Consider the following 24,258-nt stretch of genomic DNA (forward strand, 5'->3'; position numbering starts at 1 on the left):
CATGTCTTTCTCTGTTTGACTTATTTCACTCAACATAATACCCTCCAGTTCCATCCACGTCGTTGCAAATGGCAAGATCTCATTCCTTTTGATGGCTGCATAATATTCCATTGTATATATATACCACATCTTCTTTATCCATTCATCTGTCAATGGACATCTTGGCTCTTTCCACAGTTTGGCTATTGTGGACATTGCTTCTAGCCTAGAATTTATAAAATAAAGCATCAGGGCCTAGTAAAAGCATGTGTTCCCAGTTTTCAAATATCAGTTCTTTGGACATTCTTTTTCACTCTGTTACTGAGAAAAGCTGCTTGTAAAAGAGCTTAGCCTAGCCTCCAGAAAACAAAAGAGAAAAGGTGAGTGAGGTGGCTGTGGCTCAAAGTGCAGTGCCCAGACTCTGTGTGAAGTGAAGGCCAGAAAGAATCAGGGCTGGCTGCGCATGTTGATCCACTATGTTTTCTCTTTCCTAACCCACTTTGGTAAACCAAAAGGTTGTACTGATTTTGACTTAGAACCAGTCATTTTAAGATAAAGAATTCTAAGACAAACTGCCTGCACTCTTCCAAAATGCCAGAGAGGGGATAATTTATTTTTATCACCTACTTAATTTCTATGTAGAAGACAGAATTTGGAGACTGGTGGGGATACACATGCACAATGTATATTTAATTGCACAATGGAATTATTAATTTGCTTCAAACCACCGTCTGCTGAAAGTTACTATAAGCAAGTCTTATTCAGCTTGGTTGTGCGTGCCCTCTCTCCTCCCCACCTGGCTATATATATGTGTATATATATACATATATATATGTATATATATGTTGTGTGTTTAAATATAAACATAGGTACTGAAAGAGTACATACCACAATGTTAATGTTTCCTATTTAAAAACAGGAATTTTTTTTCTCTATTTCTCTAAAATATTCTCTAAAATTCTCTATTCAATATAAAAAATTTCTGTTTGGGGGCTCCTGGGTGGCTCAGTCGGTTAAGCAGCTGACTCTTAATTTCTGCTCAGGTCACAATCTCAGGATCCTGAGAAAGAAACCTGTGTCTCGGGCTCTGCACTCAGTGGGAAATCTGCTTGAGGATTCTCTCTCTCTCCCTCTTCCTCTGTCCCTCCCCTTGTCGCCCTCTCTTGATCTCTCAAAAATAAATAAATCTTAAAAAAATTTTTTTTCTAATTTTATTGGAACAAACTGGGATTAATTTTCTAATCAGGAATATACAATAAATGTCACTGATGAAAAAGTCAATGGGCTAGGCGCAGGGTAGACACTGAATGAACACTGATTGATGAAATGTACTCTTACAGTGAGTATTCTGATTGCTATTTTGGAACAAGGGGTGCATTCGACTGTCATTGCTCTTCCCAGAAGGACTACGTATTTTAGAGTGATTGTACATCACCAAAGTAAGTCAGGCACATTCTCTAAATGTTTAACTTTGGTGAAAATATTTTTCACAGTTCCCTGTTAAAATTGTTTTGTGCATTTCACCGAAAATAAAACCTGCAATTGGTCTTTGAGTTAAAAGTTAATGTTACAATCTAGAATACAGAAGAGCACAAAGTCTGGAACAAAACAGATGCTTCCTAAGTGGTTCACACATATATTCCTCCAAGCTGAAAGAGAAACAGCAGATATAATAGTAATACAGAAATGTGGGTTATAATGCCGAGGAAAACTGAACAGTTGTCCCTCTCTCCCAAGTACCAGGAAACATTGTTCCTGAAGAATACAACTTTACCATCCAGACTTGCCACATGGAAAGAAAAAAAAAAAAATCCAGCCACAGCATCCATTCATTTCAAATCTACATAGCTGAACACTCCTAGAGAGTGGATCCTGCCTCTCAACAGGGCAACCTACCCTGCTACTTGCTAAGAGCTTTTGTTAACTGCAGGCCCTTGGTGCCTTTTCTCATAAATTCTACGAAACATATGACTAGGCAGCCCTCAACAGCTGCTCTGTTTTGATCCGTACCCTGTGATTTGACATTCAAGCAGGTGCATTACATACTGTGCCCTTCAGCTTTTCCCTTTGTTGTTTTTCAATAGGACCAGCTTTGCTTTACATTTGGGACGGGGTTATTTTACCATAGTCTGAAGACACTAATGGCTGCCCTCTTTGTTTTCTGTGTGGTAGAGAAAGAAAAGACAGGGTAGATCTCCCCTGTTTAACAGAGAAGCCTGAGGTTATTATAACAGAGGATGCCCCACGGGGGCATAAGAAGACCTTTCTGCAGGCTGCAGCCTCATCATTTAAAATAATAAAAGCAACAACAACAAACACAGAGATGTAGGAGATTTATCTTTCATTTGGTTGGGAAAAATGCACTGTGTACAGTGGGGCTACCTCGCGCTCACTTCTTCACAAATCACCTCAGGAAAACTACTTTAGGAGCATTTAACTATTATAATCTAAACCTTTGTAGGAGTCCCTCCCCACCAGAAAATACTGCTCCCCAAACAATGATATATCAACGTAAGCAGTATTATGAGAAATCCCGCTTAGGGAATGGATTTGTACAACAATAAAAGAAAAAGACTTATTTTCACTTGTGAACACAAGCAGTACAGGGGAACAGCTCTTCAAAGGGGCATCCCTGACCATCCAATTTAAAGTACCCGTCCATCCACACTCTAGGCCTGCACACACAAATCTCTGTGCAGAACTTACTATGTATGGTCTGAAAACGTTTATATTTTGTTTACTGTTTTGTGTTCAGTCTCTCCCCTCCCCATTCTATGCAAGCAGGGGCCTTGTGTGTCCTACCCTCTGCTGCGAACCTAGAGTGAGGCCCAGCACTCAGAAGGCACTTGGCTGTGGAAGAACAGAGACAGACAACTACATTATCTCCGTACAGTTATAGTCTAGTAACAGGAGATCTTTTTTAGAAATCTTCCATTGCTGGTTTGTCTTAGATTTACTACTTCATTTGATATATATGTTCACACCAAGAACGGGGGGTGGAACGAAAGCTGAACTTATTTTTTTTTAAGATTTATTTGAGAGAGCGAGCTAGTACAGGGGGAGGGGAGGGACAGAGGGAGTGAGAGAAACCCAAGCAGACTCCCCGCTGACTGGGGAGCATGACACGGGGCTCCATCTCACAACCTGGAGATCAGGACCTGAGCCAAAATCAAGAGTCAGATGCTTAACCGACTGAGCCACCCAAGTGCCTGGAAAGCTGAACTTTTGAACAGCCTATCAGTCACTACTTAAGTACAAAGCCACCAGTTTCCCTCACTCTTCAGGCCCGTCTGCTTTCTGAGACCTTCTCTGCACTCCCAGCAAGGCTACCAGATAACCGAACTTGCCCTCTCCAGACAACTGAAACTTGTGCTCTCTGTGAGAAACTGTCACTTTCTCATGTAATCATCTCCCAAGGGATGCTGGTTCATAGAAATTAGACATAGTCTGTGGTCATCACACTCCAAACGGCTTCACACTTCCTTTAGCCTCGAAGCCGTACTTCTTTTCCCCACTCCCAATTCTAGCTCAGCTTGTACCTCCTGGCACATACTTGGGGCAGGGAAGTCTGCCTGCCTTGCGAAACTACACCACAGAGCCTCCAAGGTTTTTCTAAGAAAGTTCAACCAGCTCTATCCCCTCAGCTTTACTCTCCTCTCTAAGCAGTGGCCCAAGGGTGGACTCAAAGCCTTTTCTTGGTTCTCTCTTAACATTTAGTAAACACAGAACAGCATAGGGATGAATGTCCAGACTAGAATCACAGCCTTGGGTTTAAGTCCTAGTTTTCCACTTACTAGCTGTGTATTTTCAAGCAAGCTCCTTATCCTTGCTGAAGATTCTCTCATTTTGTAAAATGGGGACAATAACTGTGCCTATCTCACATGGTTGAGGTGATGGTTAAATGCTACAATAAATAAAAGTGCACCGTAACAAAGCATAAGAAGTCTTACGACATATGACTGCTAGCAATAACAAGGCCCTATGTGATCTGGCTCCATTACCTCTCTGACGTCATCAGCTGCTCTCCTTTTCACTCCTACTCCAGCCACACTGGCCTCCTTGCTCTTCCTCCACAGGGCAGACCTGTTCATGCCTCAGGGCCTTTGCACTGCTATTTTCTCTGGCTAGGATGTTTTCCCCCCAGATGCCCATGTGGCCAACTCCCCCACCTCCTCGAGTTCTCTGCCCCAATCTTCCCTGTGAGCTTTATCTGACCAACATATTAAATAACGCAGCCTGCCTCCGGCACTCCCAGCGTCCCAGTCCCTCTATCCTCTCTCTCTCCCTGCACTGCCACACCCCACAGAAGCTCTGCGAAGACAGGGCCCTTTGTTCTGTTCACTGATATAATCCAACTTCCAAAACAACAGATCAGATCCTGTCCTATTCCAACCACTCCATCTGATGTCCACATGTAATAGCAATCACCATTTTTCAGGACTTACCTGGGTTCCTTGTTTTCTAGCTTTCAACCCTCTGCATATGAAAAATGCTATTTTTAAAAAGAGGTAACACATACATAGAGTTCAAAATTCAAAAAGTCAATGAAAGTACAATAGGAAGTCCCTCCCTCTCTATTTCTGTCTCCCACATCTTCTTCCCAATGGCAACCTGTGTTACCAGTTTCTTGCCTATCTTTCCAGGGAGATTCTATGCATATATAAGGATATATGTAGGTAGTATGTATTTTTTTTTTTACACAGTGACAACATATTTGACATAGTGCTTTGCACCTTGCTTTATTTTGTTTAGCACGGTATTTTGAAAATCCTTCCACATCAGTCCATAAACATCTGCCTCATTCTTTTTAGTGGCCACATAATATTCTGTTTTAGATGTCCTTTTTTGAAGACAATCCATGTTTTGCTTTTAATATGGCTACTGTGATAAATACCTTTTTATAAAGTAAATTTGCATTGATACGGAATAATTATCCAGGATTAGAAATGCTGAGTTAAAGATTATGTTCATTTTAAATGTTTATAAATCTTGCCAAATTATCTTCCAAAACAGCTGTACCAACTTACACTGTCACCAAAAACACAGGAGGCCTATTTCCCTGCATCCTCTTATCAAAAGTATGAACTTTTATCAATCAGATTACGTACAAGATAATATCTCATGATAGTTTTAGCTTGCATTTTTGTTTTGAGTGAATTATTATGAGAACTGCTCCCTCCTGACACCCCTGATCTACATGGGCAATTCTACCATCTAAAGGGAAAGCAGCAAAGAGAGCATTAGGCTATCATCATGGTTTGAAGAAATTCTTTCAAGGCTCACTGAAACAAGTCACTTAGTCTCCCATATTTCAGAAGAGCTGGGGACTGGACTGGCCTCAGGCATAATGCTACTGTGCTTACTACTCTTTGACTTCTTCTCAATGTCCAATTCTGATCATATATGTATGTCGATCCGCAAAATTAGAGCAGGTACTATTTTAGCCACACTTGTTAGCAGAAAGACACATACCTTAGCTAGAGAAAAACATAATTGGAGCAGCAGCTAACTCATACTGAGCACTCATGCATACACTATGTGCCTTATTTAATCCTCACAGTTTTACAGGAGACTCTTATCACCCCATTTTTTTTTTAACAGCTAGGGAAACAGAGGAATAAAAAAACTGAGTAACTTGCCCAAGTTTGCAGAGCTTGTGTGCTGCAGAGCTGGGATGAGGATCCAGGAGGTGACTCCAGAGCGGAAGCTCATCACCACTCCATGGTACCACCTGTGCCAGGCAGAATGCCACTGGTGGGTGTGAGTCGGGAGAAAAAGCACATGTGTGCATGAGGGAAGCAGCAATGCACTTGAGTGTGTGCACTGAGCTCTTGGTGAACTGGCAAGTGGCAAAGCAGCAGAAAGGCAGGTAACCAAGAGATGGCCTTTCCCCCAGGTGCTGATACTAGTGGACATTTAGGTGTGCAAGTCAAATGTCTGGCATTAAAAACTGTGTTGAAAATTCCTCCTCTTGGGGCGCCTGGGTGCCTCAGTCGGTTAAGTGTCTGCCTTCAGCTCAGGTCATGATCCCAGGGTCCTGGGATGGAGCCCAGCATCAGGCTCCCTGCTCAGCAGGGAGTCTGCCGCTCCTTCTCTCCACTCATGCGCTCGCTCTCTCTCTCAAATAAATAAATAAAATCCTTAAAAGAAAAAAAAGAATAAAGAAAATTCCTGCTCTTTACTAAATACCAGAAAAACCTGTCAGACTTTACCTTAAATACTTCTCAATCTGGGCACTTAAATAAATTAATAGAAAATAGTCTTAAGTAAATACAATTTTTAGTGACAGATATAAATTTTAGTGACTTAAAATCAAAAGTGAGCTTAAGGATCATTTGAGGTACTAACAAAGCTGTCCACTCCTAGGTACCAAGTCCAACGCACTTACTCTGCTAAACAAGGTACTGTTAGCAAATGTATTCTTCCTACCTCAATCAGAGTCCAAGAGTTGGGACAGGGTGACGGTGAGGGCTTTTGACTGAAGCTTGAGTGCCAAACTGGAAAGAAAAACAAGATAATTTCAGTTCCATTATTCATCCTGCAGATTTCAAAAATCACACCTGAAAATAAGCAGGGTCAAATCATGGTTAAGCAGCTTTCATTACAGATGCCTGGGTTTAATTAGGTTCTACACCTTTAAAGTATCTTAGATTTACCTAGTGCCTTAAAGGGGCACTGCACCCAGGTCCCAGAGAGATTAGAAAAGAGAAATTAACTTTAAAGACCCTTCATAGGGAAAATAAGACGGCCTTAACTTGCACTGTATTGTTCATACCACAAATACTGCACCTAAATGGCCTCCATTCTTGTCCCCTACAATCCATTTTTCACACATCAGCCAGAATAATCTTTTAAAACAAAAGAGATTCTATTTGGTAAGTCTTCAATGGCTTAAGGTAAAGTCTAAACATTTAATGTACATACAAGGTACTGCAATGTCCCATGCAATATTTGAGACATACTCATGCTAAAATTTATCTGACAGTTGTTTAACTGGGTATCCTGTATTTTAGTCAGGAGATCCTCTATCATAATCATTTTTAAAATGTGTCACATGGTTCTTCACTTCCCCCAGTAGAGTGTCAGCTCTATGAGGGAAAGACCCACGCAGCCTTTTCTTTTTTTTTTTTTCTTTAAGGTTTTCTTAGGGGGGTGGCAGCCTGGGTGGCTCAGTCAGTTAAGCATCTGCCCTCAGCTCAGGTCATGATCCCAGGGTCCTGAGATGGAGCCTGGAATCAGGCTCTCTGCTCAGCAGGAAGGCTGCTTCTCCCTCTCCCACTCCCCCTGCTTGTGTTCCCTCTCTCACTGTCTGTCAAATAAATAAAATCTTAAAAAAAAAAAAGTTGTTTTTTTTTTTTTTTAAGTAAGCTATACAGCCCACCTGGGGCTGGAACTTACAACCCCCAGGATCAAGAGTCTCACGCACCACTGACTAAGCCAGCCAGGAGCCCCAGGACCCATGCAGCCTTGATCACAGTCTTGGACCAGGCATGGCAGGCATACCACAAATACCGAGGTGTAGACCCATCAGTACAAAGCTCAGGCACCCTCTGTTGGGAGTTAACTCTAACTACAGACACTAGCCTCACATCCACTGGTGGATAAAATGATCTTTCTGCTTTTTCAGAATATCTCCAGGGTGAGAATATTGACTTCCCAACGGAGGCTTTAATGTAACCCCCCTCTTTTATATTTAAAAAGGACTTTGAGCTTTTGACATATTTCACTTGGTCCTCAAGGCAAGTATTAATAACCACTTTTAACAAATGAGGAACAGAGACTCCAAGAAGGTAAACAGCCAGCCCATGGTGACCAATAAATGGGAGTGACAATTCTGACCCTGGGAGTTGACTTTGTGCTCTTTTCACTGGCCTGCACAGCCATCTGGGCTGATGAGAAGAATCGGGATTCCTAGGTCCTTCCTCCTCATCCAGAAAGCTTCTCAAGGAAAAAGTCTGACAGCTGACCCCTCTCCACAGATTTCACTGCTCACCCCATAATGGTTCCCCAACAATAGCTTGAGGAGACAGCAAGTCCTGGCACCTGTATCTTGAAAGACAGGTGGTTCTTAGCTAATCTCTCAAGTGACAAACGAAACTATTTAGGTCTAAAGACTAAAGACCTTGCTTAGAGTTACAGGGAAATAGGAATAAAACTGACCAGAACTCCAAATCCATCTCTTTTCTCTTTCCTGCATCTCTAAGAGACAACACCCCACACCCAAAAAGTTCTGGGGACAGGGATTTCAATTTGAGGACATAAATTTGTCAGCTTTCTTCTGAAATCAGGTGGGAATGGTTGAACCTGCTCTTGGGACACCTAACAAGCTCACTTCTGGGAGTGCCTCTGGAAAGTTCATCAGGCTGAGGGTTTCCTGCCACTGAGACCTCCCTGTAAGGCTGACTAGATACTACTTGTGCCCCTTAGGAAGACTCACTCAGGCTTAGGCCGCCGGCTTCTACCAGTGCAGGAGGCTAGGTTCTAAACCAGCAGTGTCCTGAGGAAACTGCCTCGTCCAGCCCAGTCTCTCCTACCTGGGCGCCCCCGCTCCAGCTCTACTTTTGTGAACTTCTGAAGGAGCAGAAACGGAGAGCAGGAAATAACCAAGGAAGGGTGAGCCACCCGTGGCAGAGGATTAGAAGCTAATGACCTAAAACAGAAGAGGCCGATTGAGCAATTCGATCAAACTAGCAATGCAACGCTCCGACCATGTTATATCCTTAAACCGCTCCGTTTACTTGGTTTGGTGGGGCAAGTGTGGAGCAAGGGTTACAGGAGTTCAGACCTGCTGTCTGAGGGACACGGGGCAGTCTTTTGTTTCGCGCACGAGTGCCTGCCTGGGAGGCTGGACTAGCTCCCAGATACACAGCGCAGAAGAACCTGTGGAGGCTCTGCTACCCGAGACCAGCGCTAGGAGGGATACTGGATCCTAGGGTCCTGCCTCAAACAAAAATTACAAAAGCAATCGAATTAGAATTATTGCTTGTATGGGTCACCGAGGAAAACTCCTGTACTGACAGAATTCTCGTTGGAGCCCTGAAAGGTCGGAAACTGATCTTTACCAAATTACCGACCTGGATTATAGCCGGCCTGAACGGTGATCGCACTTCGAGACTATCTGGACCAGGACGCGGAGATGGCGGCCGCGAGAAGCTTTTTTCGCCGGAGCAGTCCCGCCCCTCCGCGGGACTCGGCGCTCACTCCCGCGAGCCGCCGCCCCACCCCCGGCCGCGCGCGCAGCTCTCGCCGCAACCCCGTCTCCGTTACCTGGGTAACGCGGGACGCGCGCGGAACCAGCAGTGCAAGGCGGGTGCGCTCAGCCGGGCGTAGCTCCTCCTCTCCATTGCCGGCGGCGCAGGCTACACCCCGCCAGCAGCTTGCTCGCAAGCGGTTCTTTGGCCGGGAAAGCGCGGCCTCGTGCGGCTCAGTAATCATCCAGTGAGAAGCCGGGGGTGTGGTAGGGGGAAGGCGCCCGCCGAGTACTTAGGGCTTCGCCGCGGCTCTGGGCAGCCTACTTCGTACTCTGGAGCGCGCCTTCGGTTTGTCGTAGGCGAGGAGTCGTAGGGCGGCCACCAGGCTGCACCATGGTGACCCCCTGCCCCACCAGTCTCGTGAGTCCCGCCGCCCGGTCTGGGAAGCGGGACAACGACCAGAACCTCCGCGCCCCGGTGAAGAAGAGCAGGCGTCCACGCCTCCGGAGGAAACAGCCGCTGCAGCCACTGAACCCGTGCCCGGTACCTGGAGACTCCGGTGTTTGCGACGTGTTCGAGTCTCCCAGCTCCGGGTCTGATGGGGCAGACAGTCCTGCAGCATCCGCGGCGCTAGGCTGCAGCCCCCTACCCGCTCCTGCCCAGCAGTTGGTGCAGCTAGATCTACAGACCTTCCGTGACTACGGTCAGAGCTGCTATGTCTTCCGCAAGGCGCGGGAGAGCCAGTTCCACCCGCGGGAGTCGCTGGCGCGGCAGCCACAAGTGAGGCGTTGGGAGAGCGAGGTCCCCACCCCCGCTCCTCTTTCTCTCTCGGGCTCTTTCCTCTTCTGCTCCGTCTGCGCTCCGACGCGCCCCGGGGCACGGAGGTTCGCGGTCCGAGCGGGAAGGGGCTTTAGAGGGCCAGGCCACCAGCCTCATTTTACAAATGGAGAAAAGTGGGGCCTAGATGGCTTAAGTGACCTGCCCGAAGTCTCCATACTGGTTAGCGGGAGCACGGTAGAAGGCGGAGGAGTGAAGACAGTTTCTAGGTTCCAGTCAGGACTCCTCCCGACCCCGGGCAAGTGATTTAACAATTCTGAGCTTATTTCTTCATCTGCAAAGTGGTGGCCCTCTCCCCTCACTGAATTGACAAGAGGATTACAAGGTAATGTGTATACACACGCGGCGCGGGGCCAGGTACGAATCCAAGGGTTCCGGCTCCTTGCCAGACCATTGCTCTTTGCGCAGCAGCGCCGTCCCAGTGTTTCCCAGTTTCCAGTGCTTTTAAGTTTTTCCTTTTTGTGCCTTCCTCCAGAGAGGCTCCCTGAGTTTTCTTGGTAGGTTCCTTCTGCAGACCCTCTTTGCCCGCGGCTCAACGGGTCCTCCTCCCACGATCCTCCGCGCAGGTCACGGCGGAATCCCGCTGTAAGCTGCTTAGCTGGCTGATCCCGGTGCACCGCCAGTTCCACCTCTCCTTCGAATCGCTCTGCCTGACGGTGAACACGCTGGACCGCTTTCTTACCACCACGCCTGTGGCTGCAGACTGCTTCCAGCTGCTTGGGGTCACGTCCCTGCTCATCGCTTGCAAACAGGTACCTCCACGCGGGGTCTGGGGGACAGCCACTCTCTGGCCACCACCAGGCTTTCCAGCGCACAAGATTTAGTGCTGGGCTCTCCGAATTCATTCTGCCATGCATTTGCAAACATATACATCCCACAGCTTTAATTTCACAATAGCTCCCCCCACTTCCCTACTAACAGTCCTTTCACCCGGCCCCTAAAGAAATAGGCAGAAGTCAGTCCCAAAAGTAAATCCCAACAGCTCTTTGTAGCCCTTTTATTCTAGACTCCGGGGGGGGGGGAATATTTAAAATTTCTCAAACCTTTTTTTAGCTGGACAGTAGTTAGAGAAACTGCGCTGGAAGTACACCCCAGGTGATTAAAGTGGAAGTAACGGAGAGGCGAAGGCCCAGCTGTCTCGCTGGAAGGGATGGGGGGAGTCCTGGTTTTCTCCCGGGTTTGACCCTGGGATGGGCCTTGGCCCTGGATGCCGCGCTGCGGGGGCTGAGCGCCCCTGTGTTGCAGGTGGAGGTGCACCCGCCGCGTGTGAAGCAGCTCCTGGCCCTGTGCTGCGGTGCCTTCTCCCGGCAGCAACTCTGCAACCTCGAGTGCATCGTGCTGCACAAACTGCACTTCAGCCTGGGCGCGCCAACCATCAGCTTCTTCCTGGAGCATTTCACGCACGCGCGTGTGGAGGCCGGGCAGGCTAAGGTCGCGGAAGCCCTGGAGGCTCAAGCCCTGGCGCGCGGGCTGGCGGAGCTGAGCCTGGCCGACTATGCCTTCGCCAGCTACACTCCCTCCCTGCTGGCCATCTGTTGCCTGGCGCTGGCCGACCGTATGCTACAGCTCCCGCGCCCTGTGGACTTGAGCCTAGGCGGGCACCCCGAGGCCGCACTGCAGGACTGCCTGGGCAAGCTGCAGCTACTGGTAGCCATAAACGAGACCTCCCTGACTCACATGCTGCCCTTCCAGATACGCGAGAAGTGCAGCCTGTCGCCGAAATTGAAATGAAATACACCTTTGGTTTCCTGTCTACCCCGGCCCGGCTGCTGGACCTCTCCCATTGCTGTGAAAGAGTGCGGTCTTGGCCCATAAGAGGGGTTCCTGGCTCCCACTTGGTCCCGAGGTCGTCCTGCAGGTTGTAAATAGTGTACGATAGTAGCGTCTCCTCGTTTATTTATTTTGCTAAGTGCACCTGAGAGACCCGAGGCTTTACCCAATAAACAGGCTATCAGTTTTGGTTTGTCTGATGCTACTGTTGTCTGCGGGGAGGGAAGGAGAGGGCAGCTGGGCAATACAGGTAGTAACGACGGAGGGGTCCTGCCTCCCTGGCTCCCACTCTGTAAGTAGGATATCTATGTGGGAACACTAGTCCTTTGAGATGCCAGTCGCTGAGAGGGTCACTTGTAGACCTGTATCCCATGACCCTCTTATGAGGCTGAGGACTGCTCATTCCCAGAGGTCCAAAGGGAAGGTGGGATGTGAACCTGAATAGAACCCACAGCAGTCTATGCTGTCTAGAGGGGTGGGAACACAGAGGATGCCCAGCTGGGAAGCTCTGGGAACCACACATACCCACTAGCTAGGGCAAAGCAAGACCTACTCTGACAACTAACAGATGTTGGAAATGAAGGCTTTGCAGGCTGTTGTGGCCATGATAAATAGAGCCCATTTACCCTGCAATGACTTGGTTCAACAGTTCACTTGTCTTACACCTGCTGCATGTGAGCCCGGGAGAACAATGGAATAGTAATCATGGCCATCATTGGGTGCTTAAATGTACCAGGCACTGTGGTCAGCGTTCATTGTCTCAATCCTCCAACAACTCTATTATCCCATTTTTCAGAGAAGGGCCCTGGACCACAGAGAGGGTAGGCAATAGTAGAGCAATCAGGGTTTGAAGGCAGGTGATCCGGAGGCTAGAGCCACAACCTTAGCCACACCGCTCAACTTCTCCCACTTAACAGGTTTGTGGAAGTGCTTTTTAAAAAACCCTCTTCCTGAGGGTTTTGTGTGAGACAAATTATCTACTCAGTGTGTTCCGTTCAGTAGAGAATATAGAGAACATATTTGGAGAGCCAGCACAGTCCCTGCCTCCAGTCGTGACACAGGTGAGAAAACTGAGTCCAGAAGTGAGACTGAGGGTGCCTGGGTGGCTCAGTGGGTTAAGCTTACTTAAGCGTCTGCCTTCAGCTCAGGTCATGATCCCAGGGTCCTGGGATTGAGTCCCGCGTCGGGCTCCCTGCTCCTTGGGGAGCCTGTTTCTGCTTCTGCCTGCCACTCCCCCTGCTTGTGTTCTCTCTTTCTGTCAAATAAAATCTTAAAAAAAAAGAAAGACTGAGGCTTGCTGGAGTTAACTCCACAGCTGTCTCATCACCTTCATTCTCACTGTGGTGAGTCTGTTGTAGACCCAGAGGAATCTCAGTTCTGTCACCTCCAGCAAATGTCTTCACTTCTCTGAGCCTGACAATCTTGATAGTGCTGTTGTAAAGCCTAAATGAGATCCTGAGGTAGTATAAAATAGTGATGAAACAAGTGGGCTCTGGAGTGCTTGAGCAAGTCTCATCTCTACACAGGAGTCTCTTCTGTAGAATTAGGAATAACAATAACCTATTTGGTAGGATGGAGTTATGGATTTATTTTTAAGATTTATTTTAGAGAGAGAGGAGAGAGAGAGGGAGAGAATTCTTAGCAGACTCCGCACTGAGTGCGAAGAACCTGATGCGGGGCTCTGTCTCACAACCCTGAGTTCATGACCTCAGCCAAAACCAAGCATCTGGATGCTTAACCAACTGCACCACCCAGGCGCCTCAGAGGTATGGATTTCATGAGATGTTCCATACAAATCCCTCTACACAGTCCTGGCATATAGCAAATTTTCAAGAAATGAAGACTGGTGGCAGCACAGAAAAAAAAATTGGAGAAAGAAATAGGCAAATATGGAAAAAAATGTTAGCTATTGTAGGTGAACCTACTGTTATTCATTGCACTCTTTTCAAGTTTTCTGTAAGATTAAAAAACCCTTGGGGCGCCTGGGTGGCTCAGTCGTTAAGCATCTGCCTTTGGCTTGGGTCATGATCCCAGGGTTCTGGGATCGAGCCCGCATTGGGCTCTCTGCTCGGCGGGACGCCTGCTTCACCCTCTTCCATCCCCCCCTGCTTGTGTTCCCTCTCTCGCTGTCTCTCTCTCTGTCAAAATAAATAAATCTTTAAAAAAAAAAAAGATTAAAAAACCCTTAAGTTTTGGGGGAACAAACTCAGTCATGTTCTATCTTTAGGATCAGTTTAAATGTATGACAAATTTGCATAAATGAAAAGCAAGCAAACTCAAACCAAATTTAGAGCATCTTCCTTGTACTTCTCTTCCCAAGCACCCTCCAGGTACTCTCCAGCACAGGACCACTTCCTCTGAGCCCCTCAGATCCCTTCTCTCCCCTTATGTTAATGTTCAGCTCCCCAGGAACTTTCTCGACTTAGGCTCAGGGATAGGGAAGTGGTGATCCCAAAGCTGTTTGAGAAGAAGCTGGTCTGTGATGATGAAAAGGAGAAGGAAAAGTTGTATCCTCTGACCCAAGTCCCCAAATATCTAGAGCCCTCAAACCCACTGTTGAGGGTGGGTAGGGCCACTGGCTCTTTTACAGAAGTGTGACTTTGGGGAGAAGTTGTTTTCACCAGCATTTACTCCATCACTCAGCCAAGATGGATATGGGTGAGTTGGTTGCAGAATCATATATTATGTGAGTCATAGGAGTCATATATTCATGCTATTCCAGCTCTTTCTGCCACATTTTTATGTACGATGCCCCTATTTTTCTATACTTTGGAACTCACTGAGGAAAAATGAGTCTATTCTGTAAAATCAGGAATGGTCTCAGGTGAGAGATCTTCCCAAAACTCAACTAAGAGCTCCCCTCCTCCTCTTACAGACTGGGAAGATGGGTAGGGATGGAGGACTGGCTAGTGACTAGGCTACTCAGGAATCAGAACAAAGCCAAGAATAGGTTGTGGGAGGCTGGAGGAGCAGCTGAAAAGCCTCCTTAAAACAACATCAAAAACATCAACTTATCCACACCAAGCACCAGTTGCATTACATAATCTCATTTCAATAGCACCTCTATTGAAGTCAGTGTTATGATTTTCCTTTTTTAAAAAAGTTTTTTTAAAGTAATCTCCACATCCAACGTGAGGCTCAAACTCACAACCCTGAGATCAAGTCACATGCTCCACTAACTGGAGCCAGCTAGGTGCCCCAGTGTTATGCTTTTCCTAAAGATCTGGGGCTCACGGATCTGGTGGAGCCTGGTTCCAATCCTCAGGTACTCTGACCCTGAAGCCAGAGCCCCTCACCATCAGCGATACCACACCAATTCTAGCTGCCTGCCCTCACCCCAACCAGGTCCCTGCATTTATAGATAGGTCAAAAAGTCTCTAAGTCTATTCTAGCTCTACTATTGTAGAACCATCTCCAACACTGTTAAGAGGTATCTTTATTAATCCAGATAACAGGGAGAAATAAAAAGGGATCATGCCTCTTTAAGAGAGGATTTTCGTTACTATTACTTGGTATAAGACACAAACATGGGGCCCAATAGGAGGTTCCAAAGATAATTTCAGATGACCGTTCAAATTCGATAGATCTAAGAGTGGTCTGAGTGATCCCCTCACCCAGGGATTTAGAGATGTCCCTTCTTGGGAAAGGCCTTGGTCTTGGGAAGGGCAGCGGAGACTTCCGCCGAGCGAGCAAGGCCAGCTGTGTACAGGGTGGCCAAATGCTGCGGTGGCCAAATGAGGCTTTCGTGGGAGAAAGCGACTGGGGTTTTAGGGGATTTGGGACCGTCCAGTGTGGCATTTTCCGAACGGGGAGGAGAATTTGTAGATGTCGCTTTTTCTTAATTGACTCTCTCTTAAAGGCTGCACTCAGGCGTCGCTGCCCGGGAAAGTGCGGGGTTAGCGTACGGGGCTCGGCTCTAGGCATCAGGCCAAGAGAAACCAAGGGCAAGTCCGTGAGTCAAGACCAGAAGTGCGCCCCCAGCCTTGGGGGAAGGGCCTTCTGTAATCTGGGGGTAGTTTTGGGAATTCCACATCCCCACCAAATTCTACAAGGCGGTCAAATGCCGGAGTCTGGCTTTGGCGAGTGTCACTCCGCGTTTATTTTGTGCCTTATGGCTGGGGTGGGAAGAAAATGAAATAAGAATCGTTAACTTTTCCATCCCTGCTGTCCAAAAGCGGAAAGGCGGTACCCGGTGTTAGCGACCAGTGGGGGCTCGTCCACCCTCCCTTTCTGAGGCGCTGCCGGGAGGCGGCGGCGCCAACGCTCACCAAAAGGGCGCTCGCGGGCCCAGGTCCCGCGCTCGCTGCTCCCGGGGGAAGCCGCGTTGCCAGGTTGGGTTTAACGCCTCCGCCCGCGCGCAGATTGTCCGGGGCTGAAGGCGCCACCTCCGGCGCTCAGGCGCGAGCCGCCCCTCCCGCGCGGCAGTCTTCCCTCTCCACTGGCCCTCCCTCCGCACCTCTACAGCCACCCCTCGCCTCCAACCCGGCCACGCGCCTGCCTGTGTAGGCGCCCGGCGGAGCGCTGACTGTGGGTCGCTATTGCAGCCGCGGCCACCGCCGCCGCTGCCGAATAACCAGCACCGCGTTCCTGGGCCGAAGCGGGCGGGGAGGCAGGATGCAGTCGTGCGGAGGCGCCGCGGCGGGACGCCGAGCCTTCGACAGCATCTGCCCCAACCGGATGCTGGAGCTGCGGGGCCGGCCTTTCGTCAAGCCCGGGAAGCTGGAGAGGAAGGTGGGGCCGCGGGCCGGTGCCGGGCAGGGTCCGCACGCTCCGGGTCCCGTGGGCTGACCCATGCTCACCGTTTCTGTGTCCGGATAGTTCGCCCCTCCGCGGAAGTTCTTCCCTGGTTGCAGCGGAAGCAGCCCAGTGTCGGTGTACGAAGATCCCCCGGACGCGGAGCCTGCTGCGCTGCCAGGTGAGCCTGGTTGGCTCCCGCGCGATCCCTCGGGTTCCCCGCGCCGGGTGGGTAGGGCACGCGCGGCTCAGAAGAACATTTCTCCCCCGGGCTCGGATGTCCTGGCGGGGATGCCAGTGGCGAGCCCTGGCGGGGAGACTCAGGGCCCGCCTCGTGCGTGTCTCCGGTTCTCCCCGCTCAGCGCTCACCACCATAGACCTGCAGGACCTCGCGGACTGCTCCTCGCTACTCGGGTCCGACGCGCCGCCTAGTGGTGACTTGACCGCCTCGCAGGTACCTCCCCTTAACTCCTGAAGCCCGGCGGCCTCCGACAGCCCAAATTCCGACTCGGGAGTCCAGGGCTGGTTTCCACAGAGGCTCATCTCAGGCCGGGAGCGCAGGCAGATTTAGCTAGTGGGGGCAGACTTGCCGGAATCTCAGCCCCGAGGATCGGAACTTCTTCCTCCCGCCTAGTCTTTTGCGTCGGCCGCATTCTCAGAGCTGTTCTGATCAACTTGGGACGGAGGGGCTCACCTGGAGGACTTGCCTCCAGGTACGGGGTCTCCTGTTCCCTGTTCTCCCCATCTATTCCCTGGAGCTGTGACAAAGCAATCTGCAGATTGAGCACTGAGGACCCAGGCGAGTAGGCGGGAACAAAATGGAGCGCTGGGCACCTGGTACATGTCCTGTCAGTGCTCCCAACATTCCCTTTCCGGCCATTCACTAACAATTTTCATTCCCTGGGTATCTAAGGAGTGTGAAGAATGACGGATAATTACTCGATCAAGACTGGGAAAGACGAATAGAGTTTACACTTAGGGGAAGAGGGACGAAGGACAAAGAACTCTGGAAGAGATCCGACAGCAAACGTTCCTCTCTGCAGAGATGGCTCTTCAGCAGTGGGGCACTTTAAAAAAGTCATTTTCTCCCCCTCCAAAAGCTCATGTCACTTACCCTCATGGGGCAAAGAGGTATTTGACTTTTTCTTTTCCTCAAAAACTTATTTCCTTACTCCCATCCCACTTCTAACACTTGCCACGGCTGACACTCCCCAAGTTGATGAGGGAACCTCCCAGCATTGGTGTGTGGGAGGCCAGAAGCCTGCCTTGCTCATCGATGGGACATGAAGTGCCCAGAAGGACAGGAGGTCTTAGCTAGATGCAACCTACAGGAGGAGTGCCAGTTCCAGCTTCCTGGCAGCAGGTCCTGGGGACACCGGTTCCATGGGGGAAATGTCCAGCACTGAACACCAGAAGATATGACCACCTCTGAGAACTGAGGTTGGTGGTAGAACACAGCCTTCCAGGCTTCCCCTAAGTGCCTCTAGAATTGGGTTAGAGCCCAGATGGACTCAGGGTAGGTAGCCACAGAGAGCTGAGAGTGGTAAGGCAAGGGGTGAGAGTGGGCATTGCCCTGCAGAGGACATTTTGTTTTTCTTTTTAGATCTGGATGCTCAAATAAGGAAAGACAATACTTGAGCATCTTTCAACTGACCCAGAGGCCCAATCACTATCTTAACTCCAACATGTTTATTTTGCAAGTCATGAAAACCAACCAGGCTCTTGTTGAATTTTTGCTTAAGTATTCGGAACTTAAATTTCACATCATGTTCTGTATTAGCCTTTTTTTTTTTTTTTTTTTTGGCTGCCATTGTGGTTTGGAAAAATGCCAGATTTTTATCTAATTGGGAAGGTAGGATTCAAAGTTTCAAGCACAGAGCTCATGCCTGATGGCCCAAGAGGTCCAGGACTTTTCCTGGGGGAGAGAGAGCTGGTAGAGAGGGAGACACACCCTCTAGAGGAAGAGCCCCTGGAAAGACCCTGGCCATTGCACACTCAGGTCAAATTTCCTAGCCTCCTTCCTGCTGGGTAAGGTGAACACAGGGCAGAAACACTCCAGAAGTGTTTGTTTGAGGTCCAGAATGAGCCAAGGACCTGGGATAGCATACAAAGAAGCATTTCCTGGGCCCCAGTTCCTGACTTGGCCTCAAGGCTCCTCATGGTAAGGGTTTTGGCCAAATCTCTACTAAGAGGAAGACATTTCAGCCCTTGGAAAACCAGTCTGGTTTCTGGCTCCTTCAACCAGGACACAATTTGTGCTTCAGGATTTGCCTCAGCCCTTTCTAAGCTCCTTTCACCCTTACAGCTTCAGTTCCCAACTGGTGCTTGAGGCCTCCCAGATTGAAGCACTCCTCCTTGAGGAAAGCTGATCCTTGTACTTTCTTCAAGGTTAGGGTCAGAGTATGTTCCTCTTTTCGGCAATATTTGAATAGTAGAGAAGGGCTTCGGGTAGATGAGTATGATTAACACAAAGGAATCAATCAACAATAGTGGAATCAGTAGAATAGATATTTCTAATGGGCATATTGGATGCATTCCCCCACACCATATGCCTTGAGAAACTTCTTTCTTCTTCCCCAGTGCTGTCTTCATTGGAAGACCGGCTTTTCTTAAAAAAGAGATCAATGCTAGAGGCGATGAGGTATGGAGGAAAGAAGATTGAAATAGTCACCATCATTCTAGGACAGGAGCCCCGTTCCATTTCAGAGTTGGATGACTGGGCAATTCACTTTCCCTGAGCTTCAGATTCTTCAAAGGGGGAGGAATCACTTCCTGGGTCCTGTGTGCTTCCTACATTGGGTGAGAATTAGCATAGGGACTCTGTGTAAAAGAGCTAATTTTGTCCACTCTCAATGTCCACGAATTAAGGGAATAAGAAGGGGCTGTCAGCCTCCTACTGTCTCCTGCCTCACACACCCAGGCACATTGCGGGAACCCAGGAGAGTGTCCAGCTCAAGATGTAGGAGGAGCATCACACTGTAGGGAGAAAATAAACTCCGACTTGTTGAGAAACGGAAGAGCAATGGGGGTCACCCTTGCTGCAGGCCGAACAGAAGCACTTTCCATAGCATCCCTGCCCCCTCATCATAGCCTACCTTTTCCCTTCTTGTATGGGGAGAAGGTGGTTTAGCTGTGACTGAGTCTCGGCGGGATATAGAGCCTCAGGTCTTGGGAGGGAAGTCGGAGTTTACGCACACCCGCCCCCTTATCTTAGGGCACAGCTCCTCGGCGGGGCGGAGGTAAGTTGAGCCTGAGGTTCCGCGGGCCCTGGAGGGACGCCTCGGGCCTCACGGCGGCAACTGGTTGGCTGGTGGCGGTCCAGTGAGGCGGCGCGGGGACTGCCGGCTGCCAGGCGTGGGGCCACTACGCTGAGCGCCGAAGGACTCCCGCCTCAAACACAACCCCGCACGGTTTCGGCGCCCTTCAGGACCCTCGGGGACCCGGTCCCTGCTTCGAGTGCCGCTCCTCACCATGGCAGTGCAAGCCTGCTGGGTTCCAAGCCTGGGATGGGGCTTTGATTTTCAGGTATGAGGCTCGGTTGCGAGCGACAGTGCGTGCACACCCGCTGCCAAGCCCGGGAGGGCGACTGTCGGTCTGGGAAGTGTTTCAGGCCTGCTGGACCTGACAGTAACTCTCTTACACCCTGGTTTATTTCAGAACCATTCTCTGCAAACTGCAGCGGACTTCGATCTGCAGGATTTCAGAGACACAGTGGATGATCTCATTGCAGGCAAGTGCAGTCTCCTCGCAGTTAAATAAAGGGAGGCGGGGGTGTCCCCCACTCCGCAAATCAAACTAGTTCAGATTTTGATTTCGTGGTCGCGAAGGTGGTAAACCCAGCACCTGTCAACATCGTCAGTAACTCGTCAATGGGTCAGGCTTTTTCATATTTATGAGACAACACACTTTCTAATGGAGAAGATGAATCGCTGAAATCTATAGCGCTTTCCCAGTTTACGGGTGTGAGTTCTGGGAGAGGGAGCCCTACGCTGTGATGTGGTCAAGGAAATGTTGGGTGACAGGAGTGTACAGAACGGCGGACCTGGGGGACTTCGGGCAGGTTTGCCCTGGCCACCGTGGAGACTGAATTCAGATCAACTCAACAGGCATATATGGAGCGCCTGCTGTGTATGAAGAAGATCAGAAAGGGCCTGGGAAAAGTAGGGATTGCAGAGTGAGGGGTGCTTTACTTAATGTCTTCATATAATACACCCGGCGTGGCGTTTTGTCCCTGTAGCTAGCTGGGCACGAGTCTGAGGCTGCAAACCTAGCTCCCACTCTTCCTCAGACTCATCCTCTTTGATGTCGCCTCCTCTGGCCGGCGGAGACTTCCCCTTCTCTCCTTGCGACGTATTGCCATTTGGGCCCTGTCTCTCTCCGCCGCTGGACCCAAGGGCCCTGCAGTCACCGCCGCCGCGCCCTCCGGACGTGCCCCCGCCGGAGCAGTACTGGAAGGAGGTGGCCGACCAGAACCAGAGGGCACTGGGGGACGCGCTCGTTGAGAATAACCAAGTAGGGGCACCGGGCTGGCCGCCAGGAATCCTGGGTTGGGGACAGGTTATGGAGCTCTGGGCGGAAATGGGGGTTGCAGGAGCGGGAATGTGCCCCAGTGTAGGTCAGAACCAGTGCACGAGCGGGTGCTTCTCGTAGCTACCATTGCTCCAGTGGCTCTCCTCAGTTTCCAACCTCAGTAAGCGGGAATGATCCTGCCCGACCAGATTTTTAAAAGGGACACCAATATTTACTGAAGGCTTCCTATACACCTGGTATTGTGCTTATCAATTTACTTTTTCTTCTAATACAACCACTGAACAAGATACCCTTACTACCCCATTTTACAGGTTAGGAAACTGAGGTACAGGAAGATTGAACTTCAGAGGCAGAACCTGTATCTGCTTGTTGCCCAAGTCCGTACTCTTCACCACCACGCTACACTGAAGATTGAGATACATTTTGTCTAAGTGCTTTGTAAAAACAAAGGACAACTAAACAAAAGTGATTATAATTCTCACCAGTGCAAGTGCCCTTGGGTCCCCAGTCCCAGATTAGATGTTAGGATCCTGGTATAATTCATGCAGAGTATACAGATGAGACCGACCACGGTGGCCTACCTCTTAATATTTGGGTCTCCTCCTGCAGCTGCACGTGACGCTGACCCAGAAACAGGAGGAGATCGCCTCGCTCAAAGAGCGGAACGTTCAACTGAAGGAACTTGCCAGTCGGACCCGGCACCTGGCCTCGGTGCTGGATGTAAGTGGGGTGCGGGCCTGTGGGACACTGCGGGACGTCGGAAATGTTCCTGTGCAGCCCCCACCCTGTTCCCAGTATTGGGACCCAGCGGAGTTGGGAGAAGGGCGGTGGCTGCTGAGAGCTTGCTGAGCCCCTTGCAGCCCGCGTCTAAGCCCGCGGAGTTCGAAAAGGCGCCCGGGTCTGCTTTGCGCGCCCAGCGCAGGGTGAGCCCAGCCGACCCCAGCTTGGCGCTCCTCCCCATCTTTTGTAGAAGCTGATGATCACACAGTCCCGGGATTGCGGAACGACAGCCGAGCCCTTCCTGCTCAAGGCGACAGCCAAAAGGAGCCTGGAAGAGTTGTTCAGTGCTACCGGGCAGGATTGCGCGGAAGTGGACGCCATCCTGAGGGAGATTTCCGAGCGCTGCGATGAAGCGCTGCAGAGCCGCGACCCCAAGCGGCTGCGGCTACAGCCGGAGCCCGCGAGCAAGGCAGGCATGCCGGGGAACCTGCACGGCACCTTCCGGGGGCTGCGCACAGACTGCAGCCGGAGCGCGCTGAACTTGAGCCACAGTGAGCTGGAAGAGGGCGGCTCCTTCAGCACCCCCATCCGCAGCCATAGCACCATCCGCACCCTCGCTTTCCCCCAGGGCAATGCCTTCACCATTAGGACAGCCAACGGGGGGTACAAATTCCGCTGGGTCCCCAGTTGAGCTAGGATGTGGTGCCCCCAAACACTGCCTTGTATCCGGACTGAAGCGCCTGGAGGCTAAGTGGGAGTAGCTGGAACTGTTTCCTGAACCTGGACTCTCAGAAGAACTCCCCCTGCTGGGCGAATGCTACCCTGAAACTTATTTTTCAGGAACAGAAACGTCTCAATAATGATGTACTGTAAAGTCCTGGTATAAAATACTGTATATTCCCTCCCCTTTCACAGTGTGCGTGTGTGTGTGTGTGTGTAAACACATATATAAATCTCAATCAATTTTTAAAAAGTATTTTTAGCAGCTTTGAATTATGTACTTTTAGAACTGGAAAGGACTTAGAAATCACTTAGCTGTTTTATAATTATATAATGCCCTACTTTTATAAGAAGGAAAAGGAGGCTCTAAGAGATGAAGTAATTTTCTATAATAAGAAACATTATTGGGAACTTCTGGTCTTTCTCACTAGTTATTTAAAGATTGGTCCAGAAGCCAGGTTTCTGAGTGAATGCTTCCTTACATCACTCAACTTCCCCTGGTCCTGGAAGGACCCTTAATTTTCTTACTGTTGAAAACTTTTATTCTGGCTGGAAGAATAAAAAGTTAGGAGAGATAGCCAAAACACTTGCTTTAGGGCAATAAAGTAGAGAAAAATGTAGATGCTCAGAGGCAATGGGCTATCTACAAAATGGGTGCTAAACACATTTGTTTGTAATGATCATTCCTATAATTTTGTAAGATTTATGGTATATGTTTATATTAATTATATATAGTTTATATGTCTGAACAGAAGAATCACACAAAAAGCAAACTTTGTTGATAAAAAAAATGTAAGTTTTAAGAAAATGGCATATTTCACATGAAAAATAATATGTATTTGTATATGTGTGTGTGTGGAGTGTGTGTGTGTGCGCACGCACCAGAAACTAAGTGTGGAGATCTTGGTAAAAGTAAAACTATCATTTGAATTTCATAGATAAAACTGTGGTGCACATTCATGTCATATTTCTAGGGTTGATCTTCTAAGAAAAACATACATTATATAGTACCTTCACTTTGACTTTTTTTTCTCTATTTCCTTTTGTGTGGGGTTCCTTTTTGTACTCTGTTGTGAAATTATGTGACTGGCATATGTCAAGTAGTGATTTGTCCCAACCTCCCCAGTTCTCAACATGAGAGCTACTTCTTTCTGTGGCCTCGGCGTGGGCAAGTTTCCAACCCCATTACACCACATCGCTCATTCTGCCATCTAAGTGGTGATATCAGATAACAGGTGAGCTGGGCAGAGTGGCAGAACCTGCTCCCCCAGTTTGTCCTATGTACTGTTATCTGTATTTAGAAACCAAAAAAAAAGTGATAAAATAGACCACATTTCCTCATATTTTGTCTAACAAATGGACTCTTAAAAAGTACACTGGACAGTTGAAAATTCTTTTCATCGGCATATATATAAAGTTACCGAAGTTCAGGTTCAGAAAAAAACAAAAACAACAAAGACCCTTAACTTGTCCTGAGAAAAAACTGGCAGAAAGACACTGACAAATAACAAGCAGGCAGCCTCTCTCCTTTTTTTCCCAGTACAAAGAGGAGAGAGACCTTTGGGTTAGTGCTGAAAGTCAAGGGATTGGTGCCCGAGTCAGATAATTCTTTTCCATTAATCTCAAAGCTGTGGGGGAAACAAACAGTAGTTTCTACTTACACTGAAGTCAGGAACTCCTGCAGTCTAAATCCCTCTAAAAACATACTTATAAGAGGGGTGCCTGGGACTACTGGGTATTTAACCCAAAGATACAAATGTAGGGATCCAAAGGGGTA

At 48.9% G+C, this 24,258-nt stretch overlaps 2 protein-coding genes and 1 long non-coding RNA gene across 3 annotated transcripts; 2 read left to right on the plus strand and 1 right to left on the minus strand.

The window, feature by feature from the left end:
- Positions 1–7: 7 nt before the first annotated feature.
- On the minus strand, positions 8–9,171 carry LOC115940704 (uncharacterized). Its single transcript, XR_014146795.1, has 3 exons — positions 9,054–9,171; positions 6,368–6,476; positions 8–205 (listed from the first exon to the last, which is right to left on the minus strand). It is a non-coding gene; the product is annotated as an uncharacterized LOC115940704 (long non-coding RNA).
- A 228-nt stretch (positions 9,172–9,399) lies between these two features.
- Positions 9,400–12,239, plus strand: CCNO (cyclin O). Its single transcript, XM_006732642.3, has 3 exons — positions 9,400–9,950; positions 10,574–10,759; positions 11,253–12,239. Exons 1-3 carry the CDS (start codon positions 9,564–9,566, stop codon positions 11,736–11,738), a joined length of 1,059 nt encoding a protein of 352 aa, XP_006732705.1. The 5' UTR covers positions 9,400–9,563; the 3' UTR covers positions 11,739–12,239.
- Positions 12,240–16,391: 4,152 nt separating this feature from the next.
- On the plus strand, positions 16,392–22,568 carry MCIDAS (multiciliate differentiation and DNA synthesis associated cell cycle protein). Its single transcript, XM_006732626.2, has 7 exons — positions 16,392–16,508; positions 16,596–16,692; positions 16,874–16,965; positions 20,169–20,241; positions 20,800–21,023; positions 21,651–21,761; positions 22,012–22,568. Exons 1-7 carry the CDS (start codon positions 16,392–16,394, stop codon positions 22,450–22,452), a joined length of 1,155 nt encoding a protein of 384 aa, XP_006732689.2. The 3' UTR covers positions 22,453–22,568.
- Positions 22,569–24,258: the final 1,690 nt, after the last annotated feature.

This window comes from Leptonychotes weddellii, chromosome 7, assembly GCF_054177405.1.
Source record: "Leptonychotes weddellii isolate Sample4059 chromosome 7, ASM5417740v2, whole genome shotgun sequence".
Classification (NCBI taxonomy): domain Eukaryota; kingdom Metazoa; phylum Chordata; class Mammalia; order Carnivora; family Phocidae; genus Leptonychotes; species Leptonychotes weddellii.